The sequence below is a fragment of the Phycodurus eques genome, chromosome 18 (assembly GCF_024500275.1).
Source record: "Phycodurus eques isolate BA_2022a chromosome 18, UOR_Pequ_1.1, whole genome shotgun sequence".
NCBI classification, from domain to species: domain Eukaryota; kingdom Metazoa; phylum Chordata; class Actinopteri; order Syngnathiformes; family Syngnathidae; genus Phycodurus; species Phycodurus eques.
The window spans coordinates 1,635,001-1,657,782 of record NC_084542.1 but is presented as its reverse complement, the minus strand read 5'-3'; the positions used below and the strand labels follow the sequence as shown (position 1 = coordinate 1,657,782).

Here is a 22,782-nt window from a genome sequence, read left to right as displayed (position 1 = left end):
GCGCCCCGCGACCCTAACCAGGATAAGTGGTGTTGCAAATGGATGGATGGATGTCTAAACTCGTTCTGATTACTGAGCGAGTACCATTGAATTTCTTTTCTAGCACTCACTTGTCAATCGTGTGTTCATGAGTATGCTTACTGGTGTTCAGTACTGATTTTGTCAAATCGAGCATTGGTTTGCCACTGTTTTTTTCGGGCGTACGTAATAGTGCGGATGTGACTTATAGCACGTGATATAGTGTGTTAGCTTGCAAGCCGAATGGAAAATCCCCCTGTAATCGGTTGTCTGTCTGGCTCTGCGCGTGTCCTCAGGTGACTCAAGAGACAACCGTTTTGCCGCGGAAAGGGATGAGTATGGCGCAGACACGATGACTGAGATCAACATCATTGGACGCATTATCCTCAACATGTGGAGGGTGATGAAAACAGAGGTAGGTCCCGACCGTGGTATGACCTACCCCTCGACTTTCTACCCTGCTTTTCTTTTCTCTGCTACTGTTGTACTTTTCCATTCTTGTTAAAAATCCTTTTCATACATGGACATCCTGTTGACGTTTAGAGTTTGGTCCTATTATTCCCCTGGCGTCCTCCCTCCCACCCTCTCAGGTGACACTGAACAACTACAGTTTTGAGAACGTGGCCTTCCATGTGCTTCACCAGCGATTCCCCCTGTACAGCCCCCGCACATTGTCTGACTGGTTTGATCACAACACGGACCTCTACAGGTTTGTTTTCGATACTGCACACACTGCAGATTATTTGTAGCGTTTATACTCACAAACCACACGCCACGAGAGTTTATAAACCTTACCGATGTAACAAGAATTATTATGATTATTTTTTAAAATGACCTTTAAAAAGATTGCCCAGTTTTGATTGACACAGTGAGAGATGTAATCCTTGAACAACCACACACCATTACAGTCAGATATAGATTTATTTTGAACTTTTCACTTTTACAATTCCATGCACTGTTCCTTTGGAGAGAGAACCACGAGCTGCTGTGTATTTGTGTTAGGTGGAAGATGGTGGACCATTTTGTGAGCCGAGTGCACGGCACTACGCAGCTTCTACAGCAGCGTGACATCATCGGCAGAACCAGCGAGCTGGCCAGATTGTTTGGGATCCAGTTTTTCCACGTTCTCACTCGAGGGTCACAGGTACCAAGGCAAAGTTTTCATTTAATTCTATCCAAGCATTTTGCACCACTTATCCTATTCAAGCTGCACAGAAAACCATTCACACACTGAACAGGCATCACCTTGTTCCTGGAAAGTTCCTTGTCCAATCCTTGGTATCCCCCTCACTCATCTGAGCAGCTTTCTGAACCCAGAGTTGCTCCTGATCAATACATTTAGCTGGTTGCGGTGCTTCCATCCTCATTGTGTTAATGTGTTGGATAAGGCAGCAATTTAAAAGCACATTGAATCGGTTGCTTTTTTTTTTTTTTTCCCCATTTTTTATCGTCCAAAATTGCACACCAAAGCAAGTTAGTTAAATGTATCATCTTAGTCATTTTATGAAAAGTTTGCGGGTTCCTGTATGCAATAAGTCATTTTTTTTGAGGCTGCTGTTTGCAATTTTGAATGTACAAAGAGTTGCTGATGATATATATTTTTTTACATTCCAAATACAACTTGTTGCAATGCTTTCAGTTTGTATAGTTTAAAAATAAAAATATATACAATTTTAAAATGTATTTTACCAATACCGTACTTTGATGCAGTATGAACTGTTTCCCATGAGAGGTCCAGTGACTATAATTGTGACATGATTTTATTAATTTATTCGTGCATTTATTTATTTATTTATTTACTTACTGCTTCATCTCTATTATAAACTCGGGATTATCTATAGTGAATGAAGCTTGAGTATTATTTTATGGTGCTTTTACGAATTGAAATATTCATGACATGGAGGCAAATTCAATGGAGACATATTTGGATGGAAGAAATTGAAAGGAACAGATAAACGTTGACCATTACCGTTTCCCCTCCTCTTTCTGCAGTACCGTGTGGAGTCCATGATGTTGCGTTTGGCCAAGCCACTCAACTACATCCCCGTCACGCCCAGCATCCAGCAGCGAGCGCAGCAGAGGGCACCTCAGTGTCTCCCCCTCGTGATGGAACCCGAGTCACGCTTTTACAGCAACTCCGTGGTCGTCCTGGACTTCCAGTCGCTCTATCCCTCCATTGTCATCGCGTACAATTACTGCTACTCCACTTGCCTCGGCCATGTGGACGACCTGGGAACGTAAGAACCGCACAGGCTCACACACCGACAAAATGCACAAGCTTCTTTCTTCCTGGCCTCTTGGGTTGAACGATGTCGCTGTCGTCTTTTAAAGTATAGCAATATGGATGTTGGAAAACATCCACCCGTTTTCTTTACCGCTTATCCTCAGGAGGGTCGCGGGCGTGCCGGAGCCTATCCCAGCTATCTTCGGGCGGGAGGCGGGGTACACCCTGAACCGGTCGCCAGCCAATCGCAGGGCACATAGAAACAAACAACCGTTCGCACCTACGGGCAAATTAGAGTCTTCAAGTAACCTACCGTGCATGTTTTTGGGATGTGGGAGGAAACCGGAGTGCCCGGAGAGAACGCAGCCAGGCACGGGGAGAACATGCAAACTCCCCACAGGCGGGGCCGGGGATTGAACCCCGGTCCTCTGAACTGTGAGGCAGACGCTCTAACCAGTCGCCCACCGTGCCGGGTGTTAGGAAACAGTACTACTTAATTTTTTGGAAGGTCAAGAAGGTGTTCCTTCATGTGTGTCTATTGCAGCGCCGATGAGTTTAAGTTTGGCTGCACGTCACTGCGGGTTCCCCCGGAGCTCCTCTTCCGGCTCCGAAACGATGTCACCGTGTCACCCAACGGCGTCGCCTTTGTCAAGGTACAGCACTGAAACTATATCTAGCAATTTAAGAGTGACTTATTTTCATGATTTATATTTGTGTATTGCCATTTTTTTTGTCCTTGCACACCTCGCAGACGACAAGCTCTCACATGTAGGCATGCAAGGAGAGGTGCACCTCTTGCGCTGGGAGGTCATCTCCTCGACAGTAGTCAGGAAGCAGACTGGCGTGTCTCTGACATCTAGTCGCCATATTTTTTAACCATGGTGGGACTTTGAACCGTAAACCCTCTAAGCTCCAAAACCCACGACCTTACAGATGAGCTTCTGTCGCCTCCTAAATATACTATAGTATGACATTATTATTATTATAGTATTACTAGACCAGCCAGGACACCATGTTGTTTTAGCATTATTGTCTTGCGCTTCAGATTTGGGTGCAGATAGGGAAATGCTATCACATCAAATGCAGATCCTCCTATTCTAACCTTATTGGCCTGCGCAGTCCTCAGTGCGGAAAGGTGTCCTTCCCAGCATGCTTGAGGAAATCCTCAACACGCGCATTATGGTGAAGCAATCGATGAGAACCTACAAGCAGGAAAAAGCGCTGATGAAGCTGCTGGATGCCCGTCAGCTCGGACTCAAGCTCATCGCCAACGTCACCTTCGGCTACACCGCGGCCAACTACTCTGGACGCATGCCCAGTGTGGAAGTGAGCCACTCGAGTTCCCGGCGTGCCGTGAGGATGAGGACTCTACCTCGAAACTGCTGTTGCAACACTAAACTTTTAATATTTGAATATGTATTCAGGTTGGCGACAGCATTGTCCACAAAGCCCGAGAAACCTTGGAGAGAGCGATTAAACTCGTCAATGACACGAAGAAATGGGGAGCACGTGTTGTGTATGGAGACACTGACAGGTACCATCTAGCTATCCATCTATATATATTATATATGTATATATATATTTGGGGGGGTCTGTCTTGCCTTGAAACAGCAGCAACTGCAAGTATACAAAAACTCAACCATAAAGCTCAGCGCATGTATGTCAGACATACACGATTATGTTACTTTGGCTCGTCAACTGACAGAAGTCCTGTTTTAATTGAAAGTCAAGCAAATACACGCGTGGATAACATTGTTGGTACCCCTCTGTTAATCAGAATCAGCATCCTCTCTTTTTGCCAAGTAGGTCAAAAACACACAGGGATTTTTTTCCTCCGGTAGTTAGAGCCGCTCTAGTACGACAATAAAAAGACATTTTGGACCAAAAAAAAAATACTTTTGAGACTGAAAACATCAAAACACACTCCGGAGAGTCACTTGGCAATCAAAGGTTACCAGTAGACATGTCGTGCACAATTTCCAAAAACAATTTGAAATGTGAACTCGTCGGACCACGGAACACTTTTCGACTTTTGCATCAGCCCATCTTAGAGGATCAGCCCACCCAGATCAGCCGGCGGCGTTTCTGGGTGTGGTTGATAAATGGCTTTTGCTTTGCATTGTAGATTTTCAAGTTTCACTTCCGGATGTAGCGCCGAACTGTATTGACTGACACTGGTTTTCGGAAGTGTTCCTGAGCCCACTCGGCAATATCCTTTTTGCCGCCTGAGGCATCGAAGGTCACGGTCATTCGATGTCGGTTTTCGGCCTTGCCGCTCACATGCAGTGATTTTCTCCAGATTCTCTGAACCATTTGATGATGATATGGGCCGCAGATGATGAAATCCCTAAATTCCTTGCAATTGTACGTTGAGGAACATTGTCCTGAAACTGTTCGACTATTTTTCAAATCTGCAGTCGAAGGTGTTCGAGTTCTAGCGCGATCACACAGGGCCCTATGCCCGCTTCGATATGCGTCCTCTTTAGCCTGGCGAAGTTGCTTACGTTTGGCAGCGTGAACCGCAGCTTGTTGTCGTTGAACGGGTGAAATGTCTTCGCTGGTACACGCGCGCACCTTCGCAGAAACTATCGGATGTGACGCTTTCCGTATCGTCATCCAGGCTGCCGGTTAACGTTTTCAAAGACACTCCAGTCTGTGCAGTCTCAACAGCCATGAAGTTCTATCTTTGCTCTTCATTGGTCCACTTCTTCACTGTTTTCACCATAAGGCTGCACACATTTAGGTTTGTAACTGAATGTTGGTATTAACTCGGTAAATTACGCAGTGATCAGATGAGCCCGGAGCCGCATGGTATGCTTGGTGAATCGCGTCAAAACCAGCGGCCAACCGATCGGCCGCTCAAGGAAACATTTGCCTTAACCCCCGACCCTAGGCCTAAACCTACCCATTGTTTTTTTTATTTTGTACAAAAGTGATACATATTTGGGAAGGACATCTTGTTACATCTGCGTAGCATGCCCTCCCCCGCAACGCAGGAGCCAATCATGTTGAAGCGGGGGCGGGTCTTGCCAAGAAAGGGCGTGGGATTTCTAAAAACGCATGTGGGAATCTCGCGAGTCAATCTGTGATATGGGACGTTCCCGTTCCGGTTTGTCTCAATTGTAATTTGTTTCGTCTTTTGTAAACGTGTTTGTGCTTTTGTTCGTTCATTTTCTGAAATGCAACAGTGCGAATGGTTTCTACTTTTTCGACTAGTGTGCGAAGGGTAGCTCTTGAAGTTGGTTTATGCTTCAGCATTTTAGACATTTTGCGTCGTTTGAATGAAGAAAGATTCCCCGACCTGCCTTTCGATCGACAGAATAGATGGCGACACATAACGTGTAATAACGAGGCGCTTCCCGTTTTGCAGCATGTTCGTTTTGTTGAAAAGAGCCACCAAAGAGCAGGCCTTTAAGATCGGTAATGAGATGGCGGAGGCAGTGACTGCAACCAACCCAAAGCCAGTCAAGCTCAAATTTGAAAAGGTAATTGAAAGCGATACCCAACGCAACACTCCATTCATCACTCCCCCCCCCCCCCCCCCCCACCGTGTACATTTTGACAGGTAATTGAGCTGTACGTGTTTGTGCTTGTGTGTGTTTGATGCTCGCGTGCATCTGCCTCAGGTGTACCTGCCCTGCGTGCTCCAGACAAAGAAGCGCTATGTGGGCTACATGTACGAGAGCCTTGACCAAAAGGAGCCAATCTTCGATGCCAAAGGGATTGAAACAGTGCGGCGTGATGGCTGCCCTGCTGTTTCCAAGGTAACAGGCAAAGCGATCCGACACCCCACTTCTCTCCCCGCCAGTCACATCTTTGCCAGCGCTCTCCTTACTCTTGTTCATGAAGACTTAATGTGTGTCAGTCATGTACGAGATCCCTGCAAGGTAAGGAAGATGGTGTTTTTTTTTTTCCCCCTGTGACTGGACCACTGCTCTCAAACTTTAGGTTCGGGGAGCATCGTTTCCGAGGACCCCTCCCTTCATAATCATAACACCAATTCAAAAGCAACTCCCACGTGCAGCGTGAAGTGCCACGGGAATGTTTTATTTGTCGAACATTTCAACCCAAATATTCATGACCTGTTTAATAGAAAGGAACATGATTATATGTAATTAATTTAAATACATTACAAAACTAGACACTAGACATCGAAGATATAGTACATATACATTTAATGAATTCATGTTTACACACGTTTAGATGCATAACTACACACGCGCACAGCCTACCGTAAGCTGGCTCCTTTATCAAAACGAAGGATTGATCAGCTCATTTTTACATGTATGTTTTCAGATTCTAGAGCGTTCTATCAAGCTGCTCTTTGAGACGCGGGACATCAGCCAGGTGAAGCAGTTTGTTCAGCGTCAGTGTGTGAAGGTTCTGGATGGCCGGGCCAGCATGCAGGACCTCACCTTCGCAAAGGAATACAGAGGCAGTGCCTCGTACCGGCCTGGCGCCTGTGTCCCCGCTCTGGAGCTCACCAGGTGTTGTGCGAACGCTTCTGTCTGAAAACAGAAGTGTGTGTGTGTGTGTGTGTGAAACATCATTGTCTCATGTTGTTGCGCTGATTCCTCCTCCTGTTCGTTGTCTGGCTGCACATGCAGCGTAGACAAGTCTGTTGCCGAGCAACCCGGCTTGAAGTGGCTAGGCAAGTCAGGCCTCTGAGGCACACGCGAGGCTGGATTTCATGCATTCATTTCTATTTACATTGCCGTGACCAGTGACAGCGGTAACGCGCTGCTCTCGAATTGTCTCGCGGCCGCGGCTGCTCGATGCCCACGTTCCCCCGCGTAACTGTTAGCTTGCGCTTTAAACTGTGCTCCGTAAAGCGTGTCTCACGGCGCATGTCACGAGCGTAGACCAATTTTCAACCTTGGACTGATCAAACTGACCAAACGCACTATAATCTTAGCTATCCATACGACGGACTAACTACAATATCGAAAAAAGGCGATATATTGATCGACGGAGGCTCGTCTGGCGCGATGACGTCACGTGACGTGTTGCACGTTTTCCGGGCATCGTCCGTCAACTCGCGTGTACCCAAGCAGCCAGCGGGCGCAGACGCAATGGACGGCGACGAGGGATTGGCATACTTAAACTGCAAATACACTCACTACTTCGGGTTGCTCTAAAGAGGACAATACTAAGGTTTGTTGTACAGCGCGCGCGCGCACTCAGTTGCCTTCACGGACGCCACACAATCGGCAGGGCTGCTCAGTTGCTCATTTAATGCGGCTTCAACTCCACTCCTGTTTTTCATGTTGATGACATCCTTCTGGGTACGGTTAAACTCATGCTTTTTTTTGTCCTGTGCATAAAGTTGACATTCCCTCCACTTGACCGCTGCTGAAAGTAACCAAAAAAAGTTACTTTTTTCTCAAGTAGTTACTTAAGTAATCGGATAAGTAACGAAGTTACTTTTAAGTTCGAGTCATGGGTAAAGTCACTAAGCTACTTTTTCAAGGTAACTGTGGCAACACTGTGCCGTGGCGCACATCCTAATTGCGCCACTCTGAGAGCAAAACATTTGAATTGCCACTTGACGCATTCTGTGTAAATCCAGCCTTACGAGAGGAATACTGCGCTGTGATTGGACATGCGACTTGTTGCTCATCATCGATCCGTCCGTGTGCCGCAGGCGTACGATGGCGTACGACCGTCGCCTGGAGCCTCGCGTGGGAGAGCGCGTGCCCTACGTGATTGTATACGGGATGCCCGGTTTGCCCCTCATCCAGCTGGTCCGTCGGCCCCTGGAAGTGCTGCAGGACGCTGGCCTCCGTCTCAACGCCACCTATTACCTCACCAAGCAGATCCTGCCTCCGCTGGGGCGCATGTTCCAATTGATTGGCGTCGATGTGCTTCGCTGGTACCAGGAGCTTCCCAGGGTGAGACCGCTTTATAGTTGAACGAAAGGAGAAAGTGGAGCTTCTGGTTTCCTGTTCTCACACTCTCGGCTGTCAAGAAATAAATGGGAGACTACATTATAGCGTCATGTTGAAGAGATGAAAAGAAGCCTCTCGCTCGTACGAGTTCTCCAAAGTCGGCGCGAAAGCGCGCTTGCTTCAAGCTGAAGTTGACTGTAAACAAGACACCTAAAACAAAAGAGAATTAAAGGTTTTATATTGCAACACCAACATATCATTGAATGCTAACATCTAATGTGAAAGCGCCTCAAACAGGGCCAGTTCAGTCACTGTGAACCTTCAAACAACTGCTGCGCTAACGCGCCCAAACAGAGCCTACAAAAATATTCACCGGCATATATTCTTTGCGCTCTGTGGGTGGCATTCGCAAAGTCACTTGCAGGTTTCGGGGGGGAATTTACCCCCCGCTATTTGCCGAAAAACTCAACTCTTCACTGTTGTTGTCCTCAAGCCAAAGCAATAAAAGAATTCCTTTCGTGGCATCTTGGTGCCTCGGAATTATATTGAAGTGAATTGAGGTGCTTCATTGAGACAACAGTTTCTCCCATGTTGTGGCATGTTGGTGCCGAGGAGCTTTGTTGAAGTGAGCTGAGTTTAATTGACACTAAAATAGTGCTTTGCTGCCATCTTGTGGGATCTTTGGCAATTATAAACCTTTGTGGGGGGGGGGGGGGTTTCAACTACGCGCAGATTTTTGCTATTAGTGCGAATAGTGTGGGTTCACTGTACTGGGGCGTCGTCGTCTTCTTGCTTCTTTCCCTTCCGGTAGCCCATATTGCTGCCAGAATTCGGCAAAAACGGAGGGTTTTCGGGCATAGCGCAGCATTTCAATCGGATTCAAGTATGGACTTTGACGAAGCCACTCCAAAACATTCATTTGGTTTTTAAGCCATTCAGACGTTGACTCGCTGGTGTGTTTCGGACCGTTATCCCGGTCTAGAGCCCAAGTGCGCTTCGGCTCGAGGTCACAAACTGATGGCTGAACATTCTCGGATTTTATGTTAAAGAGCAGAATTCATGCTTCCATCAGTCACAGCAAATTGTCCAGGTCCTGAAGGAGCAAAACAGCCCAAGACCATCATACTGCCACCACTACCATGTTTGACTGTTGGTATGATGTTCTTTTTCTGAAATGCTGTGCTACATTTACACCAGCTCTAACGAGACACACAATATATTTATGCAAATGTATTTTTTTTTTTTTTTTTTTTGCAAAAGTAAGACGAGCCTTTTGTTGTTTTTGGTTAGGAGTGGTTTTCACCTCGGTACTCTGCCATTGATGCCATTTCTTTTGTCCAGTCTCTTCTACATTGTTGTGTCATGGACATTGACCTTAACTGCGGCAAGGCTGGCCTGCCGTTCTTTAGAAGTTGGCCTGAGTTCCTTTCTCTTGGGGTAATCTTTGTACGCCGGCCACTCCTGGGAAGGTTCACCCCTGTTCCACGTTTTTTTCTCCATGTGAAAATAATGGCTCTCCCTATGGTTCGCTGGAATCCTAAAGCTTTAAAATGGCTTTTGTAACCCCTTTCCAGACTGATAGATGGCAATGACTTTATTTCTCAACTCCCTTTTTGTCCAGATCCAGAAGGCCTCCTGCTCCTCGGGTTCGGGCGGGGAGGACATGGTGAGGAAGGGCACCATTTCACAGTATTTCACCACGCTACACTGTCCCGTGTGCGACGAGCTCACCCAACTGGGCGTGTGCTCGCGGTGCCGCGCTTCGCCCCAACGCGTGACCGTCACCCTCCACCAGGACATGAGGCAACAGGAGAGAGAACAGGAGCAGCTTCTCAAGGTCATCGAACACTCTTCTATCACACAGTGACAACATGACGCGCGTACTTCCGGGTGGCGACAATAGTAAACAACCCTACGTTATTTCAACAGAAAATAACTGGTGGAGGTCGGTCACCTTGTCGAATATTACTTGAGGCAAAGTATTAAAGTATCGTTGATCATCTCATAGACATTGGTACTTCGGTACGTTGGGAGTCCATTTTTGTAAAAGTGAGGATAGTGGTGCCTTGAGATACAAGCGACCCAACGTTTGAGTCTTTCGAGGTATGATCGAATCGATCGTTCGGTTTTGTTTTCCGTTTGACTTGCGAGCACAAACTTGAGATACGAGAAGCCGCGCTTTGACAAATGGTAAACTTTTTATTTTCTTAAAAGAGACGCGACTCCCAGTTGGAGTTTACTGTCAAACAAAACAGCCACATAGTCTTTAGTCTGCATTAAGGCGACCCATATATGATCGAGCAACTGATATTGAAACACAAACGGTGCAGTCTGTCACGAATGGAGAGGAGCTGGATCCAAGAGCAGGCAGAGGCTTCTCCCAAGCGGTACCACGGGTGGGCCGTGGTACCGCTTGGGAGAAGCTGCGATACTTTGGCGAGGATTATACGCAGGTGGCGACGGGGGCCGATTGCCGACAGGTGCGCGGCTTCGCGCCACCCAGGCAACACATTATATTCTTTATTCACCGCAAGGAGCTGAGAGAAGCTGAGGCATTTCACTGCGCGGACGTCAATGTACAGGATTATCCGTTGTTCGTCGTTTACTGCCCCCATGTGGCCAAGGCTGGCAGCAGCACAGTAGCCATTCATTGGATGCGGTGTGACAAAAAGTGGAATTCTTTGTGAATGTATTCAGTTATGTCATTACTTTGTTTTTATAAAGTACAATATTATCGGGGGTTATTTTCCTTATTAAAAAAAAAAACCATTACTCTCAATTAGACTTCACACCGATTTTATCGGGCTGATCGGCTCCGCCGAGACATTTACTCGGCGTCGCCGCGTGCAGTATATTTGAATCCAAAAGCTGGTTTATTTTTAGCCTTGTCGCGTGTCTTTTCACGTAGTAGTGTAAATATCTGACGGCCAATGAAGTTATTTAAAAAAAAAAAAAATCAATAAAAACATGTCTGCGATGTGGGCCAGACGACAAGACAAATTTGCTCTTTCACGATTGCACTCGTCAGACAACTGCAATAAAATGTTGTATTCCGATACAATACGACAGCAAGAGTGGAGCGCGTCGACTTTGTATTGCAAGGACAAAATAGAGGAACAAAAAATACATTATTATAAATAGAATTTTTTTGAGCAATGAAGTATACACGTATGTACATTAAATGAACAGGCCATTTAAATACACATTCCTCCATCTTTTGATCGGTCATCGTTTTTTGAAACTCGCTGATCGTGTAAAGCCTACTCTCGATGCACCACTGTATACAGTACATTTTATTACGGAAATGTAGTCATACAAGTAGAGTAAGTGCAAGTATTTATACTCTCAACTCCATTACAAGACTGCTTTTCGTCTACAAACACGCAGCCATTTGTTCTTACCGTTGCGGTGGTTTGTCGTGTAGATCTGCAAGAACTGCTGTGGCTGCGCCGAGCGCCAGCTGCCGTGCGTGTCTCTGGACTGTCCCGTTCTCTACAAGCTGAGCCGCGTGAGCCGGCGGCTCTCCAAGGCGCCGTACCTCCGACAGCTGCTCGACGACTTGTGATGGTTCTGATCGCTCGCTCGGTGCTTAACGGTCGCTTCACCGGCATCATCTCGTCTCAGTTTGAAATGTTTCTCAACGGTGCTTCGCCCGATCCCTGTCGGGTTGTCATTGTGTCTCGTTAACTAATAATAGTATTTGTTATACAAGTATTGTCTGCTTTGAGGCTCCCTCATAGGGCACGTGTAAGTCTTCATGCTTGTTTTTTTTTTTAATCACGGCCGTCTTCGGCTGCCGCAGCCTGACCGAGGCTTCAAAAAGTTGAGTAAAAAGGCACTCGTTCAGTCGGTGAGTCGTGTAGCAGCTTCACATCGTTGCACACTTCATTGTTAACATGAATAGTTTTTTTTTTTTTTTCCCCCAACTCAAGTATAATGTAAATAAACCTTGTATAATCAGTACATTCTCACTGTATCAGCATAAAACCAATTACATCTCCAGCTACGAATGCTGTTTTTATATCTATTGAGGGATGTCATTGTAACCTTGATTGTATTCATGCTCATCTAGTGTGAAATTTGACATTTTTGTCTGTCTTTTTTTTTTTTAACCCTGGGACTGTTGCAATACTGTTTTTTGATAATTTGTCTGTTTGTGTATTTCACACTGTGCTGTCACCAAACCATGTCAAGAGCTGAATCTGTGGTTTGTAAACATTTTTTAAAACTTTTCTTTTTTTTCCTTTCATGGATATTGCTGTGGGTTGAAATTGATATAATAAAAAGTCAATGTATTCAACTGTTTTTCTAATGTTAAAAGGTTGCATCACAGTCATTAACGCACCCAGTCAAACACATTTTACTTCAACTTCGATGAACATCAATCTCAAATGTCCTTGTGCAAGGCACTGATTTTCCATCATCCAATGTTGTTTAAAACATTTTTTAAATAAATAAAGCTTCCAAAGGGAAACTGCCTGGCCAAAAAAAAAAATCACAATCTTGATCAATTAAACAAACTCAATGTAGTAGTAGTCTTTTGTTGGATTCCTGAAGTTGACTGATATGTAGTTTTTATTCTAATCACGTTGGGGGGGACAAATTATGAAATACATTTTTATGACCAAAAAAAAAACACTGGTAAAATTGCACACCCTGCAGTTTAGGAGACTGTATGAGAAGCCACAGTATAGACAATTTTCCTGTGATGTCACACTTCTTGACTCTTTTGAAATCATACCGACAACAGAAACTGCACAAATGACCCCGATCAAACGTTTACATACCCTTGCGATTTTGGCCTAATAACATGCACACAAGTTGACACACACAAATGGCTACTAAAAGGTAACCATCATAAATTCTGCCAGGGTATGTAAACCTATGAGCACAATTGTATATATGAAGGGGGGGGGGGGGGGGGGGAAGGCTGCAAGGTGCATGAGCACCACTTGGCGTCTGTGTGCGCATGTTACCTACAGTACATAGCTGCATTTTCAATGTTACATTTTAGCTCAGTACTTAACATGCATTGACTTTGCCTAATGTGAGCCTTGAGGCTCACATTAGGCAAAGTCGATGCTATTTTAGCTTAAGTAAGCCAAGCTGTCAAGTATTCAGTGTCATACGGTTTTATTTCCGCAGGTTTATGTTCTCACACAGTTAGGTGAGGGATGTTTGAAATGTGTCAGGATCTTAGTTTTTTTTATGAAAGCCACTTTTCCATCGTGTCGTCTTTTACCATTGCATCCAAAGTCATTTGTAACGTAGCTGAGATGAACAAATTAAGGTCATACCGGAAAAAAACAACAACTAATGAACATGAGTTCAACTTCTAGTCTTTCCGTTTCAAGCAAGGTTTATCCTTCAGATCTTGACCTGCAACACGGCGCACAAATACCGATCATGTGATCCAAAACTACCTAGACAGCGTTTGAAATTTTCAAAACCCCCCAAAAAATTTAAATAAATAAACATTCACCCAAGAGCTGAATCACATTTTGTATGTTTTTGGAAACTGGTGGTGATGCGAAGCAGCTTGCTTTACAGGTATTAAAACAGGAAGAACAATTTTCTGACATCCAGTGTTGGGCAAGTTACTTCTACATACATTCGAGCCAGGGGGTCAGGAATCAAAGGTGAATAACAAGAGCCTGCTATGAGTGAGAAACCACCTTCAGCGTTGGATCCTGGGAACAGCGCTAGGGTCGAGGCACTTCTCAGAGAAGATCGTAAGAGTCACCGTTGACGGCATAACCGTAACCTCATTCAATTAGTAGCAGGTTAAATGAAATAGGGCTCATTGCTTATTGACTGCCCCTTGTACTTTTGCCTTCCAGTCAGGGACAGTTTGAGGGCTTATTTTGGCATTCATTCCCCGCATCCATTTTCTATACGGCGTATATCCTGTGTAGCATCGCAGCAGATGCCCTGAATGCATTACTACCCTTATCCTAGATTTAAACGGGGGGGAGGGGAGGGGGAAACACCCGGAAACGGTCTTGATGTTCATTTTTTAATTATTGGGGACTCAATTAATGGCAAACAAAATGTCTGGCCAGAGAGTGAATTAACTTGTTGCGCTAGTCCAACATTTCAGTCATCAGCCGATAGTTACACAGACTCAGGAGAAACCGGGGCTCTTCAAGGTGTCGAGAAATCTGAAAATGAGGTGTCAGTCTCTCTTCACTCTGTCAGGGAAGAGCAGAAGTTTGCGTTTGGGCGAGTCTCCCACCGGGGAGATGCTGTCCGAGGATGAGGAACACTTTGCAGGTTCACTTAGCTGCGTGCTCGGGGGAGCCAGGCCACTGTCACCATCGATATTTGGGGGACAAGCCTCCTTACTGGGTGAACCGACGAGACTCGCGGTGTCGTCCATTTCAATGACTTCAAAGTCCGCATCGTTCCACTGATCAGCCTCGTTCTCCTCGTCCTCCTCGTCAATCGCTCCCGACTCCAGCAGCGCCTGTCGGTATTCGCCGTCGTCGGCGTCCGCTCGGCCCCTCCCGCGGCGTTTCCTGCTCTGACCCGCAGATACGGACGCCAGCTTGTACATGACTGGGAAAAGGATGGCGGTGAAAGTGGCCGCGATGAGCGACAGGTACATCAACAGGGGGTGTCCGTGAATTTTCCCCAGCAGGAAGCCGACGAGAGCGGGCAACACCATCTCGCCGAGGGCGGCGCCCACCACGAACGCAGCTGCCGCGCGGCCCGTCACTGTGGTGTACTGCTCCAACCAGGAGATTCCACTGGGGAAGGTAGAGGACATGGACGCCCCGTACAAACCAGTGCAAACCCACAGCATTACTTTGTCCTTGCTGAAGAGGCAAAGAAAGAGGGAGGACAGTGTGGTGCCCACCAGGCTCAGCAGTATCATGGTGCCCGGGTACATGCAGGAAGCAAAGAAGATGGCCAGGCCCCGACAGGCGGCAAACGTCGCCCAGAACAAAGAATTCAGCCCAGCGGCTTGGGACTGACTCATTTGAGCGTAATCCTTGGCAAAGGTGAAGATGAAGGAGCCGTAGGCCACCTCAGCACCTACGTAGGCAAAGAAAAAGAAGAAGAGCAGGACGACAAGCACCCCGTGATGTCTGGCCACCGGCGGCTTCGGCGACGACGTCCGGGATTTGTCGCGTGACACGTCGCCGCGAACAGAGAGAAAGAAGAACGGGACGGCGGTGAGGAGGACAAACAAGCCAATCGCAACGTAGGCCCACATGGATCTGAGGTCGCCGTCGCTGCCGCGGACGGGCCGGACGGCGGCGCGATCGTCGTTCGCGACGGGGTACGTCGCGTCGCTCGCCGAGGTTTCCGCGCCGCGGCTGCCGTTTGCGTCGTGCCCGAACAGCAGCTTGGCAATGACCGGTGACACAAAGGCACCAGCTGCAAAGCTGAAGTGGAGAGCCTGCATGTGAGGTCCAGCCCGCTCGCCCCACGTGTTCAGTATGAGGACGTTCCCACCTGCCAGACGGTAAGAGAAGTGTTTCATTCACACGCTTCCTTCCGGGTTCGGCGTGAAATATTACTGGACTTGGCGTCTCGTGGAATTGCGATTCATTCAAGTTGGACATCTCATCGAACCTTTTTCATTTGAAAGTTGCCTCGAATTTGCTGCGAGATCACTAACTGCTCTCGTTTACCATTCTAAATGTCTTTATCGAAGTGATGCCTTCGTGTGTACAGACCCTTTCCGAAAACAATTTGAAGATCAATATAATAATTCCTTTCAAAAAGCTAAACTTTCACGATTATAGATTCAAGGCCCACAATTTAAACAATTCCAAGTATTTATTTTTACATCATTTGGGCTTCCAGCTCGTAAAACCCACCAAATCAGGAATCCAAACCCGTACAGGCTTACAGAAGACCGTTCGCGATTTGTCATACCTGTGTCCAGAATCCCCATAGAGATGCCGATGCTGGACATAAACCCGGTGAGAAGCAGAGCTTGTTTGCAGAAAGGGATAGCGCACATTCCACATGCAGTGATCAGCATAGAAGAACCTGGAGGTCAAGGTTATCCCAAAGAAACCAAATTTGTCGTCGATAAACAGAGATTTGAGACGACTTGACGAAACAACGTGTGGGCGAAGGTTACCTAGCAGCAGATTGGGGTTCATGCAATCGAAAAGGACACCTCCTATGAGTGAGCCGCCGATGTAGCCTGCAGATCGACCAACGAAGATGTAGGACATATTGCTGATGTCCTTCTTGACGTTCAAAGCCAGGTCCTCGAATGTGGGTCCGATAATCGAGATAGTCATCCCCTAAAACAACAACATCCTGGTGATGACATTTGATGCGTAAGCCAGTGAGGTGCTTTTCCTTGCCTCGACAACTCCACTCGGTCAGTCAATAGCCTGACTTTCGCGAGTTCAATTGTACTCATATTTTATTGATACCTTTTGTCACTGTCAATTTCAGTGACCATTGCAATTTTTTTTCTCAACTGTTTTCACTTGGTTATCTGACAAGCCCAATTCCAATGAAGTTGGGACGTTGTGTTAAACGTAAATAAAAACAGAATACAATGATTTGCAAATCATCTTCAACCTATATTTCATTGAATACGCGACAAAGACAAGATATTTCATGTTCAAACTGATCAAATTGACTGTTTTTAGCAAATAATCATTCACTTAGAATTTTATGGCTGCAAGACGTTCCAAAAAAGCTGGGACAGGTGGCAAATAAGTTGAGGAATGCTCCTCAAACACCTGTGTGGAACATCCCGCAGGTGAACAGGCTCATTGGGAACAGGTGGGTGCCACGATTGGGTAGAAAAGGAGCTTCCCTGAATGGCTCAGTCATTCACGAGCAAAGATGGGGCGAGGTTCACCTCTTTGGGAACAAGTGAGAAAATAGTCCAACGGTTTAAGGACAATGTTCCTCAACGTACAATTGCAAGGAATTGAGGGATTTCATCGTCTACGGTCCATAATATCATCAAAAGGTTCAGAGAATCTGGAGAAGTCACTGCATGTCAGCGGCAAGGCCGACAACCAACATTGAATGCCCGTGACCTTCGATCCCTCGGGCGGCACTGCATCAAAAACCGACATCAATGTGTAAAGGATATCACCGCATGCGCTCAGGAACACTTCAGAAAACGATTGTCAGTAAATACAGTTCGGCGCTACATCTGTAAGTGCAACCTGAAACTCTACTATGCAAAGCAGAAGCCATTTATCAACAACACCCAGAAACGCCGCCGGCTTCTCTGGGCCCGAGCTCATCTAAGATGGACTGACGCAAAGTGGAAAAGTGTTCCGTGGTCCGACGAGTCCACATTTCAAATTGTTTTTGGAAATTGTGGACGTCGTGTCCTCCGGGCCGAAGAGCAAAAGAACCATCAGGACTGTTATGGACGCAAAGTTCAAAAGCCAGCATCTGTGATGGTATGGCGCTGTGGTAGTGCCAATGGCATGGGTAACTTACACATTTGTGTGCATTTGCATGCATTTGTGTTTTCTCCAAAACCATACAGGTTTTGGAGAAACATATGCTGCCATCCAAGCAACATCTTTTTCATGAGCAATAAAGGTTTGGCACGGTGGACGACTGGTTAGCGCGTCAGCCTCACAGTTCTGAGGACCGGGGTTCAATCCCCGGCCCCCGCCTGTGTGGAGTTTGCATGTTCTCCCCGTGCCTGCGTGGGTTTTCTCCGGGCACTCCGGTTTCCTCCCACATCCCAAAAACATGCATTAATTGGAGACTCTAAATTGCCCGTAGGCATGACTGTGAGTGCAAATGGTTGTTTGTTTCTTTGTGCCCTGTGATTGGCTGGCAACCAGTACCCCGCCTCCTGCCCGATGACAGCTGGGATAGGCTCCAGCACGCCCCTTGCACTTTCTCCAGTTTGAAACTCACTAGTTCTTCAGTGTTTGACTTTACTTTGTTTTTTGTTTGCAACCAAGACGATCAAGTTTTGCCAGTATGCTTCGTCAGGGCAGAATGCAGAGAACAGCATAATAAATCTATTTACACAGTGGGACCTCGACTCACAAGAGACCCAAATTACCCAATTCTATTTTTCGAGATCATGTCCTCGCGCTGCAGATTTTTTTTTGCTTTGACTTGTGAGCAAAAATTTGACACACAAACGCTTAGATGGTGGTAGTGAACTCAACCCAATTCACAACAACCAGCAGTTTGGCAGATAGTGAACAATGCTTGAAGCTAGGGCCGCACAACATTTTGTCTGAGCATCGTCATCGCGATGTATGTGTGCGCAACGGTCACATCGCAGGGTCTGCTGCGATGTTTGTGGACTGTAATGTACAGTGGATCAACTAATAAAAGTGACCAGAAGATGGACGTGTTTGGACATGCGCAAAAGATTGTCATCCATTTTACAGTACATTATGACGCTTCAAACAACACACAGAGCGGCCTAGTGCGTTGTAGACTAACTATGGAAGAGGACGCGGAAAACAATGTACACATGCTGCATTTCCTATTTTACTCTTCAGAATGAAACTAGACAGGCACGCGGCAGCTGCATGAGTGCGCAAATTGTGTTCAGGGACACTTCGTAAACGGGAGTGAATGTGTTGTTTTGTAATACACTAGATAATTGTAATAATTGACGACGAGGAAATGTTCTATTTGTATCGGAATGTTTTGCTAAAACACTCCATGATCACATTATGATAAAAATGGAAATGATTTTGTTTTGTCCTACAAGAATAGATAAATTATTTTGTTCATACAGTCAGCCAGAGCTGCAAGGAATGCAAAGTTATCAATGTCCTTTCACCATCGTTCCTATCATACTGTGTTGCATGACAGACAGCAAAGTTGTGATGGAGCAATGATGTCCATCCATCCATCTTCTACCGCTTATCCGAGGTCGGGTCGCTTCAGCACGGACGCCCAGACTTTGATTCTCATCCCAGCCACTTCACACTCTGCTGCGAACTGCTCCAATGAGAGTTGGAGGTCACGGCTTGATGAAGCCAACAGAACCACATCATCTCCAAAAAGCAGAGAGAGATGAGACCACCAAACCGGACCCCCTCTACGCCTCCAGCTGCGCCTAGAAATTCCGTCCATAAAAGTTATCAACAGAGTCGGAGACAAAGGGCAGCCTTGGCGGAGTCCAACCCTCACCGGAAACGAGTCCGACTTACTGCCGGATATGCGGACCAAACTCTGACTCCGGTCGTACAGGCCCGTATCGGGTGGTTCGGTACTCCATACTCCCGAAGCACCCCCCACAGGACCACCCGAGGGACACGGTCGAACGCCTTTTCCAAGACCACAAAACACATGTAGACTGGTTGGGCCAACTCCCATGCACCCTCGAGGACCCTGCCGAGGGTGTAGAGCTGGTCCACTGTTCCACGGCCAGGACGAAAACCACACTGCTCCTCCTGAATCTGGGATTCGACTTCCCGACGGACCCTCCACACCAGCACCCCTGAATAGACCTTACCAGGGAGGCTGAGGAGTGTAATCTCCCTGTAGTTGGAACACACCCTTCAATCCTCCTTGTTAAAAAAGGGAACCACCACCCCAGTCTGCCAATCCAGAGGCACTGTCCCCGATGTCCACGCGATGTTGCAGAGACGTGTCAACCAGGACAGCCCTACAACCTCCAGAGCCTTGAGGAACTTCAGGCGAATCTCATCCACCCCTGGGGCCTTGCCACCGAGCTTTTTAACCACCTCAACCCCAGAGATAGGAGAACCCGCCTCAGAGAACCCAGACTCTGCTCCCTCATGGGAAGGCATGTCGGTGGAATTGAGGAGGTCTTCGAAGTACTCTCCCCACCGGCTCACAACGTCCCGAGTCGAGGTCAGCAGCGCCCCATCCCCACTATACACAGTGTTGATGGTGCACTGCTTTCCCCTCGTGAGACGTCGGATGGTGGACCAGAATTTCCTCGAAGCCGTCCGGAGGTCTTTCTCCATGGCCTCACCGAACTCCTCCTATACCCGAGTTCTGGCTTCAGCGACCACCAAAGCTGCATTCCGCTTTGCCAGCCGGTACCCATCAGCTGCCTCAGGAGTCCCACAGGCCAAAAAGGCCCGATAGGACTCCTCCTTCAGCTTGACGGCATCCCTCACCATTGGTGTCCACCAACGGGTTCAGGGATTGCCGCCACGACAGGCACCGATTACGGCCACAGCTCCGGTCGGCCACCTCAGCAATGGAGGCGCGGAACATGGTTCACTCGGACTCGATGTCTCCCGCCTCCCCCGGAACATGAGCAAAGTTCTGTCGGAGGTGGGAGTTGAAACTCTTTCTGACAGGGGATTCCGCCAGACGTTCCCAGTAGACCCTCAAAATACGTTTGGGCCTGCCACATCGGACCGGCATCTTTCCCCACCATCGGAGCCAACTCACCACCAGGTGGTGATCAGTTGACAGCTCCGACCCTCTCTTCACCCGAGTGTCCAAGACATGCGGCCGCAAGTCCGATGACACGACCACAAAGTCGATCATCGAACTGCGGCCTAGGGTGTCCTGGTGCCAAGTGCACGTGTGGACACCCTTATGCTTGTACATGGTGTTCGTTATGGACAATCTGTAACGAGCACAGAAGTCCAATAACAGAACACCGCTCGGGTTCTGATCGGGGGGGGGGGCCGTTCCGCCCAATCACGCCCTTCCAGGTCTCACGGTCATTGCCCACGTGAGCATTGAAGTCCCCCAGCAGAACGATGGAGTCCCCAGCGGGAGAGCTCTCCAGCACCCCCTCCAAGGACTCCAAAAAGGGTGGGTACTCTGAACTGGTGTTTGGTGCAGAGGCACAAATAACAGTCAGGACCCGTCCCCCCACCCGAAGGCGGAGGTAGACTACCCTCTCGTCCACAGACGCCGAGCCGGGGAGCAATAAGTATACCCACACCTGCTCGGCGCCTCTCACCGTGGGAAACTCCAGAGTGGAAGAGAGTCCAACCCCTCTCGAGAGGACTGGTCGCAGAGCCCAAGCTGTGCGTGGAGGCGAGTCCGACTATATCTAGTCGGAACTTCTCGACCTCACACACCAGCTCGCGATCCTTCCCTGCCAGAGAGGTGACATTCCACGTCCCTAGAGTCAGCTTCTGTAGCCGGGGATCGGATTGCCAAGGTACCCGCCTTCGGCCACCGCCCAGCTCGCACTGCACCCGACCCCTATGGCCCCTCCCACAGGTGGTGAGCCCATGGGAAGAGGGACCCACGTTACCCTTTCGGGCTGTGCCCGGCCAGGCCCCATGGATGCAGGCCCCAGGCACCAGGCGCTCTCCTTCGAGCCCCAACTCCAGGCCTGGCTCCAGTGGGGGGCCCCGGTGACCCGCGAAACCTGAGTCCATAATTTGTTTTCTTCATACGGGGTCTTTGAGCCGTGCTTTCTCTGGTCCCTCACCTAGGACCTGTTTGCCATGGGTGACCCTGCCAGGGGCATAAAGCCCCAGACAACTTAGCTCCTAGGATCATTGGGCCACACAAACCCCTCCACCACGATAAGGTGACGGCTCAAGGAGCAATGATGTCATCATCTCAAAGCACTTACTAAACGATCAATCAGATTACTTTGACGTTGGTGCAAACCTGGGAATCTCAGAAATCCTAAGATTTGCTGTGGTGTGTTAATCGTGACGTCCAGTTTTATACAGCAGCAATTCAGTTTGAAGCTCAATTCTTCAGTGTTGGATTTGACTTGTACACCATATGATTTATATTTAAATTCTTTGATCAGTGATTCCCAACCACTGTGTTGCGAGAGATCATCGGGTGTGCTGTGGGAAATGATCCAATTTCACTTGATTGGTTTGAAAATCAATAGCCAACAGACTAAAACTGAAAATTCTCCTCTTGATAACACTTTGTACTCCACCAACAAGGTCAGGTGTCATAAACCTAACACGTATGTCTCCGCGTAGTAACCTAAAAACAGTTGTCTTGTCACTAGACACAGAAAAAGGTTTTTACAAAGTTAACTGGTCTTTTCTTTTTGCAGTACTTCACAAATCTGGCTTCGGTGATTCCTCAAATGTGCCGGCTCAGCAACTCCGTACACCAGTTGACTAACATGCATGTGATATGGTGTTCATACACTAATACAGCCCCCTCCAAAAGTATTGGAACGACAAGGTCGGGCCTTTCTTTTTGTTGTATACTGAAGAAATTTGGGTTTCAGATCAAAAGATGAATATGAGACAAAAGTTCAGTGCTCCAGCTTTTATTTGCATGGTATTTTCCTCTTGATGTGACAGAGCATCTTTTGTTTGAACCCACCCACTTTTCAAGTGAGCAAAAGTGTCGGAACAGGTGACTGATGGGTGTTTCTAGTTGCTCAGGTGTTGCCTTTTAGATTGATGGATGAAACATTAGTGCTTGTTTTTGGCTTTACATTTCACCTGTGAAAACTGAATTTGCTGTTAAGCAAACAAGACCAGAGAGCTGCCTATGGGAGAAAAGCAAACCATTTTGAGGCTGAGTGGAGAGGGAAAATCGATCGACGCTATTGCACAAACATCGGGGCATAGCCAATACAACAATTTGGAATGTCCCGAAAAAGAAACTACTGGCGTACTGAGCAACAGACATTGAACAGGACGGGCAAGGGTATCAAACAGCAGTAAATGACAGAAACGTGAGCGCTGTGAAGAAACACACAAAGACAACAGTCAGTGACATCCCTGCCAACCTCCAAATGGCAGC

The 22,782-nt window shown here is 47.4% G+C and overlaps 2 protein-coding genes across 8 annotated transcripts in view; one reads left to right on the top strand and one right to left on the bottom strand.

Moving 5' to 3' along the window:
• Positions 1-12,426, top strand: part of rev3l (REV3 like, DNA directed polymerase zeta catalytic subunit) — an 85,078-nt gene extending 72,652 nt beyond the window's left edge. For all 4 annotated transcript variants that reach the window (XM_061704561.1, XM_061704560.1, XM_061704559.1 and 1 more), the window contains exons 20-32: positions 315-433; positions 609-727; positions 1,021-1,162; positions 2,011-2,255; positions 2,787-2,895; positions 3,362-3,568; positions 3,667-3,776; positions 5,613-5,727; positions 5,869-6,006; positions 6,539-6,729; positions 7,887-8,133; positions 9,752-9,967; positions 11,555-12,426. In XM_061704561.1, coding sequence (XP_061560545.1) covers positions 315-433; positions 609-727; positions 1,021-1,162; positions 2,011-2,255; positions 2,787-2,895; positions 3,362-3,568; positions 3,667-3,776; positions 5,613-5,727; positions 5,869-6,006; positions 6,539-6,729; positions 7,887-8,133; positions 9,752-9,967; positions 11,555-11,695 — 2,099 coding nt within the window. In that variant the 3' untranslated portion in view covers positions 11,696-12,426. The remainder of the gene's footprint in view (positions 1-314; positions 434-608; positions 728-1,020; positions 1,163-2,010; positions 2,256-2,786; positions 2,896-3,361; positions 3,569-3,666; positions 3,777-5,612; positions 5,728-5,868; positions 6,007-6,538; positions 6,730-7,886; positions 8,134-9,751; positions 9,968-11,554) is intronic.
• A 48-nt stretch (positions 12,427-12,474) lies between these two features.
• The window catches only part of mfsd4b (major facilitator superfamily domain containing 4B), a 13,234-nt gene continuing 2,926 nt past the window's right edge, over positions 12,475-22,782 (bottom strand). For 3 of the 4 annotated variants that reach the window (XM_061704563.1, XM_061704562.1, XM_061704564.1), the window contains 3 exons: positions 16,229-16,397; positions 16,018-16,134; positions 12,475-15,591 (listed from right to left, as the gene is read on the bottom strand). In XM_061704563.1, the coding sequence (XP_061560547.1) occupies positions 14,306-15,591; positions 16,018-16,134; positions 16,229-16,397 (1,572 nt within the window). In that variant the 3' untranslated portion in view covers positions 12,475-14,305. Of the gene's footprint in view, positions 15,592-16,017; positions 16,135-16,228; positions 16,414-22,782 lie in introns of all 4 variants that reach the window. The other variant, XM_061704565.1, reaches the window with a different exon arrangement.